General features: G+C 41.2%; 1 protein-coding gene across 3 annotated transcripts in view; it reads left to right on the top strand.

The window, feature by feature from the left end:
- The window catches only part of LOC142397437 (pyridoxal kinase-like), a 35,612-nt gene that overhangs the window by 9,348 nt on the left and 6,715 nt on the right, over positions 1-19,549 (top strand). Inside the window, exons 2-11 of one of the 3 annotated variants that reach the window (XR_012772709.1) lie at positions 1,481-1,535; positions 11,700-11,804; positions 12,458-12,541; positions 15,447-15,481; positions 15,886-15,971; positions 17,293-17,338; positions 17,622-17,733; positions 18,402-18,538; positions 18,623-18,689; positions 18,898-19,085. Coding sequence is in view for 2 of the 3 variants with exons in the window: in XM_075480792.1 (XP_075336907.1) it covers positions 1,481-1,535; positions 11,700-11,804; positions 12,458-12,541; positions 15,447-15,481; positions 15,886-15,971; positions 17,293-17,338; positions 17,622-17,733; positions 18,402-18,538; positions 18,623-18,689; positions 18,898-19,013 (843 nt within the window). In the remaining variant the exon portion in view is untranslated. Of the gene's footprint in view, positions 1-1,480; positions 1,536-11,699; positions 11,805-12,457; positions 12,542-15,446; positions 15,482-15,885; positions 15,972-17,292; positions 17,339-17,621; positions 17,734-18,401; positions 18,539-18,622; positions 18,690-18,897; positions 19,368-19,549 lie in introns of those variants that run through there. The other 2 variants (XM_075480805.1, XM_075480792.1) reach the window with 2 other exon arrangements.

Here is a 19,549-nt window from a genome sequence, read left to right as displayed (position 1 = left end):
CTCACCTGGAATATTGTTGCTCTTGTTGAAAATAACACACAGGACAGCAGGGAAGAACCGTTATCTGCATCGAAAACCAAACAATTTCAATAAAAAACTGAATGAACTGATATTTTGTTGACAACAGAACATGGAAGAAAGCTCAAATCCTGAAAGTGAGACGATTTTTCATGATATTTGATAGCTGCAACACAAAAAAAAAAGCTGAATCAGTAAGTGTAAGTCAGTGGTACTAAAAGGAAACGGCTGGAGGAACAGATCAGTAACACGATATCCTGGTTTAAAAAGAGACCCTCAGAGAGGCAGAGTCTCTGAGATGTAAAGATGACGGCAATCTGCAAACAATGGTACATAATATCATCAAAGGATTCAGAGAATCTGAAGACAAAAAAAACACATTGGATGTCTGTTAGCTTCAGGCAGCTCTGCGTTTAAAAACAGACCTGAATCTGTCCTGGAAATCCTTGCATTACTGTCTATGAAACTGGAAACCTGCACATCTGGAAAGGCTGAAAGGTTTTAGGATAACATCTGCTCCCATCCTCTCCTTAAGTTCCAACAGCTGGTCTCCTCAGTTCCCAGATGTTTACAGGCTGTTGTTAAAAGAAGAGGGGATGCTTCACATTGGGAAACATGGAGCTGGCTGAGTGAACTCACTGAGAAGCCCGGACCAAATGTCTGAAGACCCTTTCATCCTTGCAAAATGGGAATTCTCCCTGATGTGTCATCTTTCACCCTTCAGTATGTCCCCAGTGTATCGCTGCAGCACCGTGTTCACAACAAAAACCCAAACAAAAAGACCAGTTGACCTCCCAGAAAGCGCATTGTTATACTCTCAGGAGCATTTACAAATTCCTCCAAGGTTAAAGTTTACATCTCCTCTTTTCTTCCTCCTACAGAAAGAAGGAGCTGCTCCTTTCTGGAAGCTGATTTCTTAACTCTCAAAGTCACGGTCAATTGGAAAGAACAAAGAACCCATTCACTCCGTCTTATTTAGTCCAATTAAATGAAGTCAGATAACGACAGACTGCACACGTGTTTGCTTCTCTGGTGATTTATTCAAAAATCTGTGAAGACGGAAAGCGAGTTTCCTAACTGTTGACCATCTCTGTGCACATTCATGTTGAAGTTAAACTGAGGGGATGTTGTTTTGTCCTTTTTACTTTTACAGTTAATATTTAGGTTCATGGCTGTAGCAGACATCTGCATTCACGCATCTAAAACATCTAACAATATCTAAAACCAAGTCGAGCACCAAATGGCAGACGATATAAACTGAGCATAATGAAGCATTCAGCACTTAAAGAGGCAAATATTTCCCACAAGAGTCAGTGGAGACTTAGATTACAGCCAAAGTGAGCCTGAATGTTGGAGTTGCTTTTATTTTGTGGACATTAATGCACATTATTGTCTGTTAGCAAAGCACCATTTTGTTTTCCCTGATCTTTTTGACACTTTTTCTTCTTGTTTTCTGTTCTAGGTTTTAGGGTTTGAGGTGGACTCAATCAACTCTGTGCAGTTCTCCAACCACACAGGTGCAGTAAGACTGATAAATGCAACCTATGTGTCTTTTGTGAGTGTATGTGTGTGTGTGCTCGTGTTTTAGCTGGCGTGGGTGTGTATGAGTCAGTCGGTGCTTCCAGCATCGTGATGAGGTTTTAGCGGGTGTTAACAGAGATAGTTTCTGTCGACAGTGAGTCGAGTTTTTGAGGCTGTCAGCAACTTCGCTGTCAGACAGCAGAGCTCAGATGTGGCTGCGGGGCGAAAAACTTGTGTGACAAACAGTGTTTGGACATCTTCAATACTGCAGGTCTCACTTTGATGGACTTAGTAATGCCTTCTTCATTGGGAGTCATAGTGATTTGAGTGATACTCCTCCAGCTTAACACTTGAACCAGTTTGGTATTCGTGCTACTTAGCCAGTGAAAACGTTTATTAGATTAGATTGTACTTTATTTATCCCACAACGAGGAAATTCACTTGCCACAGCAGCAACAACAGACATGAACAAGAAATTAAAAAAAGAGAAATTTAAAAAAAGAGAAAAAGCAAGTACTAAAAAGTAAAGTGACCAAAAAGTACAGTGAACTAGTATAAATAATATTGCACATTATGAAGTTGAAATGATTAAAATATAATACATATACAGTATGTTGCTGTCTGTGGCTCCAGAGGGGGTTTCTAATGAAGAAAAGAAATGAGCCTGGAAAACCAACAGATTGTATGGAAACAGCATGCATGAGGCGATGGTAGAAAGAAAAAACTCCCCTTTAACAGGAATATACCTCTGGCAGAATATGGTGCGGGTTCCTACTCTTAAGCCCAATTCACACGGGATAAGTATTACCTATGGACCCCCCGTAATTCGGAATAATTGCGGAGAATGTCTGAGTTCTTAGTCCTGTGCGAATGCGCCATGTCCGTGATTTGTGGGGTAATAATTCCGCCGCGAATTACCTACTGTATTTCGGCGAAACACAGACGTGTACCCTATGTGTACAACGGGGCAAAACAGGAAGTTACGACAATTACGGAATATCCGCTCATGATGTCTGTGATTTCAGTAAATTACAGACTTTTGCTTGTCACGTCCGAATGCGCCACAAAAAATTACAGAGGTGTGGGGGTAGTTGCGAATTACCAGTGATCCATAGGTAATACTTATCCCGTGTGAATTGGGCTTTAGACATCTGAATAAATACTTTGTTTGTGTCCGATCGTCACAAACTCTAGATAAAGTTCTAACTTCTAGTGCAGGTCCCACAGTTTCCAGATGGAAGGCTAAAAGCAGGAATCAAATCAAATCAAATTTATTTATATAGCACATTTCATGTACAAAACAATTCAAAGTGCTTCACATAAAATAAAAGCATTGCAGCAGGGAGTGTAAGAAGCATTAAAAATATATAAAAGAATATAAAGAGAAACAAATAAAATAATTGAAATGAATTTAAAAACAAGCAACAGTCCAGATAAGTTCAAAGACATCGTGCAGATTTCATGCATAGACACATGAGAACAGAAATGTCTTTAACCTGGATTTAAAAATGTCTCCATTTGGTGAAAGTTTAATCTCCACTGGCAGTTTGTTCCACTTGTTTGCAGCATAACAGCTAAATGCTGCTTCTCCGTGACCTGTAGAAGAGGTGATTTTAGACAGCAGGAACCTGTTTATAGTAGGGCTGGGCGAGTTTACTCGTTAATTATTTAACGTTGATAAATATTTTATTGCGCATTAACGCAGGTTTTATTTTTTTATATTTAAAAATTAAAAAAAAAAAATTGGGGGGGGAGCTTTAATGGAGAGGAAAGTTCAGAAAGACAGGAAGCAGGGGGCAGAGAGAGGGGGAACGACACACAGCACAGGGCCGTCCGATGCGGGACTCGAACCGGGGCCAGCTGCAGCGAGGACTATAGCCTCTTGTACATGGGGCGCCTTCTCAACCCACTACGCCACGGACCACCCCTGTTTTATTTATTTTTTTATTATTGTAAAAGTCTGTTGCTCACAGGCTTTTATTTTGTAAAAGTTGCTGTCTGCTGTGGAACCGAAAAAGAAAGTAATCGGTGGATCCACCAAACATGGAGAAGGGTACGGAACTTTTACTCGGCCATTTTCATTTTAAAGTTCTTCCAGACGGCGGAGTCGACAGAACCAAAGTCATCTGTAAACACTGCCAAGTTGAATTGTCTTCTCACCGTAGTAGTTCCAGTCAAAAATATCACTTAAAGGCAAAACACACAACTGATAGCAGCAAGTCATTCAAGGAAACAGACAGTGGAGCGAGGCTTCTACATAAAAACTACAGAAAGATGCTGATGTTAAAAGTGTGTTTGCACAACAAATGTTATGGCACTTTCATTCATATGGCAGCACATTTAAAATAAAACTAAATGCTAAAAGCTATACACTACTTTTGGTTTCAGTTTTGGATTTTGTGTATAAATGCGATTAATCGTGATTAATCAGGGAAATCATGTGATTAATTAGATTGAAAATGTTAATCGTTGCCCAGCCCTACTTTATAGTTCTTGTAACTTCTGGAGGAAGTGTTGTAGGAAGCTCCATTTTGTGTCGGCTCCTTTAAAAGAACTGAAGACTTGAAGTTGAACCTTGTTTGTTTTTTTAGCTCCATCTTCAGAGCTGATTCTCTCCCATCATGGGACGAAACTGGTTTTGTTACTCACCAGCTGTCTCCAATCTGAACTGACAAACATTTCCAGAGATGTGGTGTAATATTTCACATATTTCCAGAGATTAAGATCATTCCTGAAGAAGAGCTTTCTCCGTTCTTTTCTTGTGGCTGTCCACCACAGTTGTTTATGGTTAAGACTACGGCTGTGTTCGAAACAGCATACTTCTCCTACTACTCATACTAACTTTTTGAGTTAGTATGTGAGTTTGAGTAAGCGAGAAGCTCCCGGATGCATACTAGATTCTCCGAAATGTTGGGTATGCATTATGAGGTTACTACTCATACTCAAACTACCCAAGATGCAACGTAACGTGACGTCGCCGATCGTCATTTCCTGTCAAAACGGCAGTTTCAAGCTAGCTACAACGAGGGTAGGTTCACTTCCTGTTTTCAAAACAAAAGCACCAATTGTATCGTAATGGCTTTCCCTATGAGAAAAGGCAACGGGTATTTTATTTTGTGAAAATAACCGGAAGTGCGTTGCTCACTGCGGCTGCTTTAGTAGCGCCGAATTCGTGGGAACAAAATTGTAAATAGCCGGTATTTTGTCAGGTTTTCAACACGTTGGGGATCTAAACGACTACTTTCTCGCCTGAAAATGTTTCAAATGTTGCTAAAGTTTACAGAGTTTAGCGCTTAACCGAAATCAGCTTCAGGCCGGCTGATTTCGGCTCGGGCAGGACGAAATGCATTGTGGGTAAACGCTCTGCATACTGTCTGATCGATGAGTATGTAGTATACTGTTTCGAACACAGCCTACTTCTCCTACTGAATTACAGCCACTAGCCCAACCTATTCTGCCCCCCTCTGGCAACACTACACCGCCTACTTTCTTTGCTTGAAACTAATCAGTGGAAATGCGAATTTGCTTCTAATTGCCAGTGAGTGGAAACTCAGATGTTTGTCCGGATGAGGTAAGTCTGGGTGATTTGCTGAAAACTTGAATGCTACTTTTCTTCATGTCAGCCGACAAAACTTAAGTCAAGCAGAGGAATGTATGACAGTTAAAGCCACAGGCTTATCCAGCCTGTAATTAAAACCCGTTTCTGACTCTTCTACCAACCTCGTAGTGGCATTTGTCTGCCAGAGAAAAAGCCCGTGAAGTTGTTCTTTGTCCCCATACTTCTTTTCCCAAAGTAGACCCAAACATATCTAAGTATTTACTTTTAACAGACCACAGCTATTTCATCCAATAAAGGGAGAGTGTGTGTGTGTTCCTAACTGAGAGGATGGATCCAAATAAATTAAAGGTTCCATGGCATGAAAATAAATGGAGGCTTTTATATATTTTTATAGGCTTTAGTGGTCCCCTAATACTGTATCTGAGTTTTTTTTTCCCCAAATTCTGCCTTGGTGCAGAATTACAGCCAGTCCCAAAAATGAGCTTTCCTTAGGATCCTCAGAATGAGCTGTTTAGGGTCTGCAGCTTTAAATCCAAAGCGGAGGGTGGGGGTGTGGCCTTACTTACGCCTGTGGTACCATGCGCAAATGTTTTGTGAATCGCTATGGCACGTAGATGGCACGGCAGCCCTATGCCGTAAAACTAGCAAAACCTGTTGAAATGAGCTTACTTTGACAATATGACGAACTAGTTACTGAAGAACTCTCCTAACACAGTCAAACATCAAGCAAGTGCTACACAAGACACAGCAAAAAAGGCGTGTGTGAAGGGGAAAGCAGGAGTGAGGATTTTGACATTCTCATCTGATTGCTTTGGTTTGCAAAGATGCGCGTAGCGCTAGCGCTGGAACCATGAATGAATCATTATCCTGATGAAATGCACTGAATTTGCAGATTCATTTTTCTTCAGGAAGCCTGAAGTAGGGGGTTTTGGTCTAAAATGAGCAAGCTAACCATCTCATGGGCATGCAAACACCTCCAACAACCCAGTTGGCAGAGATAAGAGCTTGCAGATGCTATTAGCTGCATAGCTAACCGTTAGCTAACATTTTTCTTGCTTTCTTGTAGTAACAAGCTATCTAACTATACTGTACATACAGGAAAGCAACACAATTATAGAGCTTAAATTACTTACTCTCAGGAATGAGATCCTTCCCCAAGTGAGGGACGAATGGAGCAGGAGATGGACAGACGGATCGGTGCGGCGTCTGCAGTGATGCGGGCTCTGCACCGGCCCGTCGTGGTGAAGAAGGAGCTGAGCCAGAAGGCGAAGCTCTCAATTTACCGGTCAATCTATGTTCCTACCCTCACCTATGGTCACGAGCTGTGGGTAGAGACCGAGAGAATGAGATCGCGAATACAAGCGGCCAAATGAGTTTCCTCCGCAGGGTGTCTGGGCTCTCCCTTGGGCTCGGTATTGGCCCAAGTTCTGGAAACATTCGTCTGTGAAATGTTTGGCGCACTCATACACAAATCTCTTCGGTTCTGTCGTCACTTTCCCAGAAAAAACTAAATCTGTCCACTGGCTCTTTAGAGGTTCTGATGCAGTGACAGCAGTGATTTAATTTCTTAGAAATCTGGACTGGTGCTGATTCTTGTCACTTTGTGGCTCTGAGGGTTTTTGTCTGCATCATCCCTCTTGAGTCACTTCTACCCATAATGTTTTGATCTAATTGCCAATCCTATGACGGAGTACTCTGCAGTCTTTTCCCCTGCTTTGTAAGGATGGGTGGCCTCAGCCGCTGTTATTCATGAAAGCTGAACTAAAAGAATGGACCCGCTGAGCACTGAAAACAAACAGCCTGTTCAGCTGTGTGGATTCAAAACAGTCTTAAACTCCTCATATGATCGGCACATTCTGACTAGGTTTTAGTACGTTTTCTTTGCTGCTGGTGAGCTTTTTTATGGGTTTGTTTTAGAAGCCACTCAGAGATATGGTTCTGTCTTCTGCTCAGAAGACTTATAATCATACTTTTAAGGGTATAAAGCAGGGGAACCCACATCTGGTCCTGGAGGGTCGCTGTCCTGCAGGTTTGAGATGTTTCCCTGCTTCAACACACCCGATTCAGATGAAATGGATCTCTTCAAAAGATTGTGAAATTCTGCACAAGCCTGCTAATGATGCATTGATCTGAATCGGATGTCTTGAAGCAGGGAAACGTCTAAAACCTGCAGGAGAGCAGAAAATAGAGCCATTTTTCTAAAAATACCACAAAACTTTGAATAGAATTTAATGCCAGCATCACGTCCCTGACTGACTTAGATGCTGGTTTTGTGTCTCAGGTGTTTTAAAGATGGAAAATTTTGAGCTTAAACATGGTGGAAGTAACCTGCCGTGATGTCGTAGACTCGGGGTAAACAGAATTGTCGGTGTTGCTGTGTTGGTGCGCTCTGGTAACACAGCAGCTCGAGTTACAGAGAAAAACGCTGTTGGTATTAGAGGCTTATTATTCATCAGCATTTTGGCAACGTTTCCTGACAAATATCTCTGAAAACACAACTATGATTTCCCGTCACGCCGATTTGTTTACCCCAAAAATAATCCCCACACGAGCTTTGAACGTTGTTTTTTTTTTTTAATAGTGAAGTCTTTGTAGTCCAATGAGGAAATAGGAGGTGTCTTAAATGACCAGTTTGCTGCTTGGAGCAACAAATCAAATCTTTCCACACTTCTGGTGTAGCAGAAATCTCTAAATCAACTCTAAAACTGTCTTAAAAGACACTACCTGCAGTTAGGTGTGTTTCTTTTTGTGGGTTTAAATATTGATCCAGATAAACTGATGATTTGAGCTTTATTCTTTTTTATTTTTAGCATATTTTTTTGTATTTTGCACAGCACTGTGGAGGCAGGACAGGGACATGCATTAAAGTCCATCCAAGGGTTAAACCAGAGACTCTTTAGCAAAGGGTATTTCACACTAAATGAGCTATGAAACTTTGATTTGACCGATTGGCCTGCCCCCTTATAACGTTCAAAGTGTAAACACTAAACACAGAATTTGACGCCTATTCAAAGGTTTCCAGGAATTAATGAATGAATGAGTTTATTTAAAGGACAGCATTGCCATTTCATGAATAACAACAACAACAAGATGGTTACATCGGAGTGCTATTTTCCATCCGTAGTTCTTAAAGCTGCCATCGGCAGATTTTCAAAATTCCGAGTCTAAAGTCTGAAAATTCGAACTGATACAACTTTCAGGTCCCTCCCCCTCTACCAAGCTCCAAACCGCCCCCCAAACCCCTCCCCCTCTGTGGACGAGGTTGTGCACGTGAGTTCACACCAGTGTGCGCGCACACAAGCTGGGGGCAGACTCAGCATGGAAGACGTGGGTGGTGACTGTTCTGCTCAGATAATAGATAAATAATAAACCTAACGTGATTGGTTAAAAACAGCCGGGAGTGCTCGATTTTTGCGAGCATGATTACAGGCTTCAGAGGGAGCTACAGAATTCGGGATTTTTCCTAAACAGCCTAATATTCTACTTCCAGAATCCCATGACAGTTCAAGCTAATATGACTAAAAAAAAGTTGCCGACGGCAGTTTTAAAGGGGGATGGGGTCGGGAGTACAATTATTATCATTTTTTTCCTTTCTTTATTTAAAAACAACCTAATTACCAGTGGGTCTATTTTAATCATTTTAATTTGTTCATTTCCGAATTATACATTTTGATTCATATTTTATTTTATTTATTTTTTCCTTTCTTTAAAAAAGTCTTTAAGAAGCCTGATTTTAAAAAAAAAAAAAAAAAAACCTAATTATCATTGGGAGCACGTCTGTTTTAATAGTAGGTGTATTTTAATTTGTTTGGTGAAACCTTTGATGTTTATGCAGGACTTTATGTGTTGGGTGAGTTCATTCCATTCTTTTATAGCTATATATGAGAAGCAGTTTTGTGCAATCAAAGTGATTGAACTCCTTAAAGCGATATTCCGGAGTAGATTCAACCTGGGGTCATTTGAACCGTGATATCCAGCCAAGTAGCCCACCCGCAGTTTTTTCGATATTGACTGAACATCAGCTGAGTTATCCCGAATAGCTTCGTACAAGGGTTAATGGATCCTGACAGTATCTCCAAAATTACCACACTAAAATCACATGCCATGACACCAAACTTCTACAGTAGTACAAATATGGTCTGTACTCACCAAACGATGCATTTGGAAGTTTGTACATAGTCCAGGAGTTTATTATTATCAACACAAGCCTGATAGCTTCTCTGCTGCTAAAGCTGCGTCGACATCACTTCTGGGAGCTGGGAGCTTCAAAGTAAGATGAGGGTTGATCTACTACTGTAGACAACAAAGCAAGGCTGCTCAGTTTCTCCATTGATAAAATAATTTCACAACTCTACAACATAAAAATTCATAAAAAAACATGTAGAATATAGCATATACTTTGTTGTCTACAGTAGTAGATCAACCCTCATCTTACTTTGAAGCTCCCAGATTAAGGAAGTGACGTCGACGCAGCTTTAGCAGCAGAGAAGCTATCAGGCTTGTGTTGATAATAATAAACTCCTGGACTATTTTCAAACTTCCAAATGCATCGTTTTGTGAGTACAGACCATATTTGTACTACTGTAGAAGTTTGGTGTCATGGCATGTGATTTTAGTGTGGTAATTTTGGAGATACTGTCAGGATCCATTAACCCTTGTACGAAGCTATTCGGGATAACTCAGTAACTCAGCTGATGTTCAGCCAATATCAAAAAAACTGCGGGTGGGCTACTTGGCTGGATGTCACGGTTCAAATGACCCCAGGTTGAATTTACTCCGGAGTATCACTTTAAACAGCTGCTGCTGCTCTTAAGCTTTGATTTCCCCCTAATTTTGTTTGTGAGATCTTCTATATTTAAGGCTTTTAGGTATTCTGTCGCACACTTTGTGTTGACAAATCTGTCTTCATTTAAGGTCTAACATGGCCCACGCAGCATTTAAGTTAAATCTAAAACCCTAGGAACCAATTAGTCTTGTTAACCAACCCAAGAAATGTGTGGGAATGACTATGAGTTGGTTATAAACTCATTTCAGCAAAGCAAATGTGGTGACGTTAACATAAAAACGTCAGCCCAAATATAATCGCATCTCAAGTATTGGAAACCATGATTTGCAATTTCTTTTTGGAGAGGGGGGTATAATTCGGTGTGACATATTGACGGGGACGTTTGGATCTGAGAGGGCTGGTGAGAGGGGAGTGAAGGGGAGACGGGAATTCAAATGAATCGGTGGCGACTGTCGGAGCAGAGAGTGACGTGTGATGCAGCTTTGAACAGCAGCAGGCGGTGGGATTGCGACAGCGGCGTGCGATGACGACAGAGGAGCGCTGCTCTGAATGCTCATCTCTCTGCTTTCTTATAGCCCCTTTGGCTTTCTTCTCTGCTTGTTGCTTAGCAACCAGATCCCCCACCACGTGACTTGGCTGTGACTCACCTGGAGCTGCGACATCATCGGAGGATGTCATGTGCGGACGAACACGCAGCAGCCCACACATCCACATGAATGTATCTGCATACATCCCATGTTTAACACATACACACACAAGCAAAAAGGAGGTTTGTTTTCGTTTCCCCTCCCCGTCCCCGAATATTATTCATCCCTCAGGTTCCAGCTTTCTTGTTTAGCGGTTGACGGATCAGCTTTGCAGGATGGAGCCTTGTCACGGATCAATTTCTTTCGAGTTCAATCATTAATTTTCAGTCAGTTTGCTGCCCCGATGTCACTGAGTCAATATGTCTTTCCTCTGGGAAAGTTTCCACACTCTTTGCTCTGTGACAAGATGCTTTAAAATCTAGAAAAATGGCCTCGGCATTACTGAACCTGCTTTCAGTTGATAGAATTAGTCCACCGGTACATTTAATGTGGAGCTCATCAGTCCAGCTCCACCTTCCAGACCCCTCAGGTCATCTGGATCCGGTCTTCTATCAGTTCCCAGAGTCAGAACCGGACATGGAGGAGCTGCATTCAGCTTCTATGCTCCACATGTCTGGAACAAACTCCCAGAAAGCCTCAGATCAGCTGAAACACAAGTCCAGGTTGAAGACACACCTATTTTCAGCTGCGTTTGAATAAAGCTCCAAATCTGAAGCTTGAGTTTCAAAACATTTTAACTTCTGATTTTATCTATTGTTCTTATTTCTTTCTTTTTATTTTTTATTTCGATCTTTTTTGTTTAAAATTTAAATCATGCTTTTTATTTCTACTGTTTTAATGTATCTGTAAAGCACTTTGAATCACCTTGTTGTTGGATTGTGCTGTACAGATAAACTTGCCTGATATCAACCCAAAAATCATCAGTCATGGTGGAAATGTGCTTGTTTTCTTCAGGCAGAAACAAACTAAAGTGATTCATCGCCATCACTTTCATCCACAGTCCCAGACATTGACTCCTGTTTCTACTCATTTGTTTTGAATTTCTTTTGATGTGCAGTTGAGTTTTCAGTCCAGATGCTTTTTAATGACGTTTCCCCTTCACAGCCGTCCCATTTCATTTGTCCACATTTGAAGCACAGCTGACTTTTAGATGGACGTCAGAGTTTCCCAACAGATTACATTAAACTTCACTAACACAATCACTTCTTTCCTCTCCCCTCTGCTGCAGGTTATTCTCACTGGAAAGGTCAGGTGTTGACAGCAGACGAGCTCCACGTTCTTTACGAGGGGATCAAGCTGAACAATGTACATCACTATGACTATGTTTTAACAGGTGAATATCCCTCTTTTGAACCGCTGTCTTCTCTCGTTTTAAGCGTGTGGGCAGAGATCTGATTAAAAAATCAAGTAGCACTGTGCTGAAATGTGTAATTTTCCTCACCTGTAAGCACCGTAATCATAGATATCTGCAGTTTGAGTCTTCTTTTAGTCAGTTTGAGGACATTTAAGTTGCATTGTTCATCCTTTGAAGAGCAGACGCCTCAAAGGAGCTGCTTTACTGTCAGTTTGATACTAAAAGAGTTAAAAACAAAAGACAAAATTAACTTAAATACACAAGATTTAGCAACATTAGGTCTGTCACACTTGGGATTTGAATTTAATTTAACTGAAAAATACTTTATCGATCCAAAAATGGCATTAATGAGATGTATTTATTGAGTAATAAAATGTTGCTTTTTCATTTCTTCTTTCTCTCACTTTAGTTTCCACTTTCCTACACTTAAATCAAACTTGACTTTGCTTTTATCTCTTTTTATTCCACTCTATTTAATCACATTTTGATGCCCGTCTGCAAGTCATTAAATTCTGTTGTGTCTTTTTTTCCTCTGCTGCTCTGTTTGGCTTGATCTGAAGCACTTTGAATATCCTTATAAATGAAATGTTCTTTGTTTTTAATGTGTGAATATGTTTGTGTAACACACTCAGGGTATACCAGAGACACGTCCTTCTTGGAGATGGTGGTGGACATTGTTCAGGAGCTAAAGAGAGCCAATCCTAACCTGGTTTATGGTAAGCAACTATTTTATTTGGTTTGTTTTAGAAATTTAGAAATGTTAAAGATTTTACTTTGATAGCTACTCTTCATGCTTGATTTGTTTGTAACAAAAGCTGCTAGATGCTCTGTTTTGTTCACCACTAACTTGGTTTGTGGCGGACATCTTTGCAGTACTAATTATACTGACAAAAACTGTCGGGAAAGATGGACAGTAAATGTCCTGCTGTCACAGAAGTGATCAGAAAAGTAGTTTTTCTCAGTCGGAGCGGATCAACGGGACACTTGGAGCTCAATTTCAATTTTTTGCTAGACTGTCCAGTGTGAAACAGTCTACGACCCTGAAGTGACCCCAGTGCTCAGTGACACACGCAGCACGCCGCGTTCACGGAAGTAAATATGGACGCAAATATGGATCAGTTCTGAAGTTGTCCAAAACATCGCTTTCTTTCCACTGAGTAGCTCCCTCAAAGGTGTCTGCCATGCTTGTTTCATCCACTGTTTATATTTGATCTGACCCAGCCCCGCCTCCTCCGGCGCAGAATTGTGACTGTAAACGTACCTTTCATGACGTAAAAGTCGGTCGCTTTGAAAAACATCAGATTTAGGAGCGCATATTAAAGTAGCCTAAAAAAAAATCAGATTTGTGTTGTTCAGACAGTCATAAAACATCAGATTTTAGTCACAAATGGGTGAAAAAAAATCAGATTTGGGAATGTAGCCTAAATGTTGACGGTGATAATATCGATAATGTGATGGCGACGAAGCTCAAACAGCCACTCTCATCTCACCTGAACCCTCTGATTACTAGCCCCACTTAAAATTGTTCTTGTTTAACCTTAAACAGGCCTGCAGCCTAACTCCATCTTAAAGTGTCACTTATTCATCGTCGTGACGTCTCCAATGGATTGTCACACGCTGACCTCTCTCTGCTCTCCCACTGTCAGATTGAGCAGTGATAAGCGCAACCGTTGACAACATTGAGGGGAAAAATATGTTAAACAAATAGTAGACTGGCAAATTAGCCCAGCTAAAACAAAACAAAGTGATTAGGCTGGTTTATAATAAGTGAAGATGTAGGCTCGGTGCGGTCAAGATATCGAGTGCCTTTCTAATGACACCCTGGTGGTGCTTTTCTGTCAGAGAAAGAAACCTTTTCTAGGAACTAAGGTCTTTTCTTGATCCCTTCTGTTTCTACTGCAAGTTTCGGCTGCTGTGGCCTGCATGGCAGCGCTGACATTTCCCTCTTTAATTGACTTAATTTACCTAATTTACCCCCTACCGTAGACCTCAGGGCTGAAATAACTTTAGCTCTTTGAAAAAAGCCAAGGGATGTTTTATTTCTGGGTGCTTTTGGTTAGAATCTGCCTTTAGCTTACCGGCCTCACGTGGTTTATCATCACGTTCACATTACAGGATATTCAAAGTAAGAAATTAAAGATTAAAGTAACTAAGCCTGAGATTCACAGCAATCTATGCAGTTTATGTAGCTGCAGAATTTGGAAGATCCAGTTTTCCAGTGTGGACAAAGCTCTGAGGATGTCTGTGAGTTTGCAGCCAGGAGGATTTCCATCTCATATTGCACTGGTCAGTTTCACTTAAATCAAGGCAACTGCAGCTTTGCCAGTGGACCTCGAGCCTCTGCTCAAAATGATAGCAGGGTGGTGGCTTTAATATGTCCCAAAACATCTCTACACTGATCTGTATCTACTGAATGTGGTGAAACAGGGAGAGTTTAATGTTAATGTTTCATGTTAAGACAGATTTAATCTTATTTACTTTACGATGACCAGTTTATTTGTGATTCAAACTAATATGTTGTATATTTTGCCAGAATATTTGAAATATTTTATATTTTGGTAAGTATTGTTGGTAGGTTTTTCAGTAATTTGTGTTAACACGATGCCAAGGAGGAAAGACATCAGCAATGATCTTAGAGAAGGGTTATAAGGCCATTTCCAAACTATTTAGAGTGAAAAGGATTATTCATAAGTGGGCCTCAGTTAGCATGTTAAAGGTTAAAGTTCATGACAGCACAGTTAGAAACAGACTGAACAGGTATGGCTTGTTTGGAAGGGCTGCAGGAGAAAGCCTCTTCTCTCTAAAAAGAACATGGCAGCACAGCTTAGGTTTGCAAAGCTGCATCTGAACAAACCACAAGACTTCTGGAACAATGTCCTTTGGACAGACCAGACCAAAGTGGAGATGTTTGCTCATAATGCACAGCAGCACGTTTGGAGGAAACCAAACACAGCATATCAGCACAAACACCTCACACCAGCTGTCAAGCACGGTGGTGGAGGGCTGATGATCTGGGCTGGTTCTGCAGCCACAGGACCGGGGCACCGTGCAGCCATTGAGTCCACCATGAACTCCTTCTGGATACCAAAGTGTTCTAGAGTCAGATGTGAGGCCGTCTGTCCGACAGCTGAAGCTGGGCTGAAACTGGCTCATCAACAGGACAAAGATCCCAAACACAGCTGCAGATCTACAGCAGAATGTGTGAAGAAGAGAAGAATCAAGGTGTTGCAATGGTCCAGTCAGAGTCCAGACCTCAGCCTGACTGAGATGCTGTGGTGGGACCTTCAGAGAGCCGTGCAGAAACCAATGCTGCAAACCTCAATGAGCTGAAGCAGCACTGGGAAGGAGAAAGAGTCTGATGACTTAAAAATAAAGTTTTTGGTGTTGTTGTTCCCTCGTTGTGCTGGGAGGTTTAATAAACAGCACATAAAACAGCACTTCAGTTCTTCCCTTTAGGACTCTGAATGCCGGAGGTATTTTTGTCAGTTTCATTCTCCATGCAGGTTGGAAGCGTTCAGATCTCCAAATCCAGTTTCATGCCTCCCCTCACTGCAGTGTTTATGCAGTGTGGTGATTGTTAAAGGTTTGGGTGTCTGACTCTGACTGTGTTTGTCTTTTCAGTGTGTGACCCCGTCCTTGGTGATCATGGATCTATGGTGAGATTACGGACAGCTGGGCTCGCCTCTCTGCTGTAGCTGCAGTTATCTGTGTGTGGGAGGGAGTTTGGTGTCTGTCCGTCTGTGTGTTCATATCCTTATATTACTGATGGTTATGTGTACAATTTATTATGCTGTGTGTGTGTGGGTGTGTTTCACTTGTTAAACAGATTGTTTACTGTTATCTCACAGAGCCGCATGCAAACACTGACTCACTCTTGTGACTTTCTATTTTACGGATTAAGATGATTTTCTGTCTTTTTTTTTCTGAACTTAAAACTGTTAAAAAACAAAGACCATGAAAGACTTAACTGGGTCAATGCTTTTCTGACGTGTACAATTCATTAAGACCCCCTGATTGTGTGTTTTCACCGAACCTCTAACCCGTTTGTCTCTTTCCACAGTACGTTCCTCAGAATCTTTATCCGGTCTACAAAAACAAGGTGGTTCCTGTTGCTGACATTATTACTCCAAACCAGTTTGAGGCTGAGTGAGTGTTTCACTGTTTTGTTAATTCATTTATATCTATTAAATGACTGATGCATTTCTTTGTTTCCGTATTAGAAGCAGAATATTACTGCAAACCATCTTTATGTAACGCCACTCATGCTGTTATCTAATTCTTCCATTTTGTGGTCCCAAAAATATGCTGTAGCTCCTCTCTTATCCCCTCTTATCTTACCCAGCTGGTCCTGTTAGCTTACCTTACCTGCATTATTTTTATGTCCTCCTGTTTATTCTAGTCCTCAGTTACAGTGAACAAATGTTACAGGTTTCAGCTACACAGTAACAGTTAAAACAGTATCTTTAGTTTATTTAGAAATCATAACTAAGATGTTCAATACTTCAATGCTTCTGACTGTTTATATGTTGGTTTTGATAGATAAATATAATTTTGTGGTATAATTAACATTTTTAATGAGCCCCAGAAGCATGTGCAGGTTTTAAATCTAGCTTTATTTTCAGTATTCTCAACCCAGAGGTGAAAAAAATGTACACCCTCTTTTAATTCTATGGTTTTATGTAGAAGAAGATAGTAAAAGATCGCCTGGTCGTTATCAGGTGTAAACGCTCGGTGAAAGGCCTTTTCTTCTTCAGACATTCTGTTGTAGATCTGTCCAAAGGACATTGTTCCAGAAGATTGACAGCTGCCCTGAATGTTTTCCACTTGTTTTCCATCTTATTCACTCTAAATAGTTTGGAAATGGCCTTATTACAAATATCACAAATCTAGGCTAAAAACCTACTTTTTTAGGATTGCTTTTAATACCCAGTAGTATGATGACACTTTGATCTTATTTTATCTTATTTGATTTTGTTGCATTTTACTTATTCTTCTCTTTATTTATTGTAAAGCACTTTGGTACATCGTAACGATTGTCTGTAAAGGGCTGTATAAATAAAATACATTTACATTTATAACTCTTCCCAGATTGATGGGCAGCAACAGTTGCTTCTCTAAGATCGTTGCTGATGTCTTTCCTCCATGGCATTGTGTTAACCTGAATGCTTTTATAGTGGTGTTCACACTTACCGATGATCAGTTAATCGAGTTAATTTGATCAGCAGCTCCTGGCTGCTCGTTATCATCTCTTACTTTCTATGGAAGCAGTAAGGGTTCATTTAGTTTTTAACACACAGCTTCTGCATTTTGGGTTTGTTTTCTTTTAATGAATAATGATGTTGTTCACCTGAAGTTGTATTTATCTAATTTTGGGAGGAAAGAAGCTGATTTTATGTTGTTATCAGTCACATGACTTGGCCCCTCAATGCTGCTCACGTTATTGATTATTTCTTTGCTTCTGTTTCAGATTATTGACAGGGAAAACCATCAGCACAGAAAAAGACGCTGTGGAGGTAATCCTCTCTTATGTAATTTCCTTTTCACTCTGTGATCAACAGAAAAACTCACATGACCTCGGTGACCTTTTAAAAAGAAAAGCAGAGGGCGTGAAGCCAACACGCCAAACGAATCGTCAGTGTTGTAAATGACGATATTTAAGTATAATCTCTGTTGGATGTTGTGTATTACTGCAGGTTTCCCCCGCAGGGAAAATATAGATAAACTGAACCTTGAACCTTTCCATCAGAAAGAGTTACTGCCTCATTCTCACACTCTTTACGTTTCACTCTCCTTCAGGTAATGGACCTTCTCCACGCTATGGGACCAGACACGGTGGTCATCACTTCCTCTGATCTTCCTCCCAGACTTGGAGACCGCTTCCTGGTGTCACTGGGCAGCCAGCGCCACGGTAAGGCGCCAGGCGTAACAGTGTGTCGTAGGGCTGTGGCGATACACTAATCTCACGATACGATACACGATATTCAGCCTACGATACGATTTGATACAAAACAATTTGATACAATTCGATACAATACAAAACGATTTGATATGATACGATTTGATACGATTTAATATGATTCGATACGATTTGATACGAATCGATACATTTACATCATTTTCTGGGGGGGAAAAAGGGACGGTGTGATTTGACATGAATCGTCGCTGATTGGACTGGTGGTCCGACCTTTGAACCGTAAGAACAACACCGCCAAACAAAGAGAAACAAACGTGAGAGCTGTGCACTTTATATAACATTTTTATGAACTAATTTATCACTGTTTTGTATAATGTGACCCCCTGGCATTGTATTGTATTACATTAATGTTCTGTGTTTTCACTAATTGGAACGTCTGACTTTTCCATAAAGTTTGCTTTAAAAACAAAATTTAAATAAAAAAATCGATACTCGTGGCTGAAAAATCAATACTTTATCGGGAAACGAAATATCGATATATATCGCAGTATCGATAAAATTGCTCAGCCGTAGTGTGTCGCATGTGAATGTTTCTGAATTTGCACGGTGGTGTAAACAAGCCAAGTAAAGGGTGTTTAAGTTGCGTCTGCTCTGCTGCTCAGTTCGTCCAGACGGCACCAGGACGACGCAGAGAGTTCGAGTAGAAGTTCCCAAAGTGGATGCCGTCTTTGTAGGAACCGGAGATCTGTTTGCCGCTATGCTGCTAGCTTGGACGCACCACCACCCCAATGACCTGAAGGTGCACGCATACATGCAAAGAGACGCACGAGTCCGGTCCCAGAGCAAAGTAATGACTCTGTTCTTGTTCCTCTGTCTCGCTCAGACGGCCTGTGAGAAGACTTTTTCAGTGATGCACCACGTTATCCAGAGGACCATATCTTATGCTCACGGTAAGAAAAACAGAACTTCTCATCATCGACAGGATAGATCCTATCAGTAGTATTTGTCAGACATCTGTAACAATAATTTACAGCAGGGGGGCCACATGTACCAAAACCAGCCCAACCACCGCGCTGCAAATGGTCCTTCAGAACCTTTTCCACCAGTGTCTAAACTCTCTTTCGTTCCCCTTCCCGCCTGTCTCTCTCTCCCCCTCAGAGTTGGCCGGTCCTGGTCGGAGGCCCAGTCCGCCCCAGCTGGAGCTGAGGATGGTTCAAAGTAAAGCTGACATAGAAGACCCCGCTATAGTAACGGAGGCCAAAGTCATATCCTAACATTACCGACCCATAAGACTCATCCCAACCCTCGTCCTCTTCACCCATAAATCTCTCAAACTCTGTATCTCGGTAAATCTCTCACCACTGTAAACCTTGACTGTCATCATCTAACTACAACAACCCATCATCCAGAGTCCTTGAACACCGTAGTATCGTAGCCCCGTTATCCTGTTACCCTAAACTCTTTGACTCCTCGGTGTTCGAACCCCTTAAACCAAACCCGAGCCGCTTTACCCTAACCCTGTTTTTGGAACCAGAGCCACGGATAGACTGAAAGTTTGATCTGGTTGGACTTTGGCTGTGTTCGAAACCGCATACTACATACTACATACTACATACTACATACTTGCATACGGCATACTCATCGATCAGACAGTATGCAGAGTGTTTACACACTATGCATTTCGCTCCTGCCCGAGCCGAAATCAGCCGGCCTGAAGCTGATTTCGCTTAAGCTCTAAACTCTGTAAACTTTAGCAACATTTGAAACATTTTCAGGCGAGAAAGTAGTCGTTTAGATCCCCAACGTGTTG

The sequence above is a fragment of the Odontesthes bonariensis genome, chromosome 2, assembly GCF_027942865.1.
Source record: "Odontesthes bonariensis isolate fOdoBon6 chromosome 2, fOdoBon6.hap1, whole genome shotgun sequence".
Lineage (NCBI taxonomy): Eukaryota > Metazoa > Chordata > Actinopteri > Atheriniformes > Atherinopsidae > Odontesthes > Odontesthes bonariensis.
The sequence above is the reverse complement of the archived record's forward strand: the minus strand, read 5'-3'. Positions and strand labels throughout refer to the sequence as shown.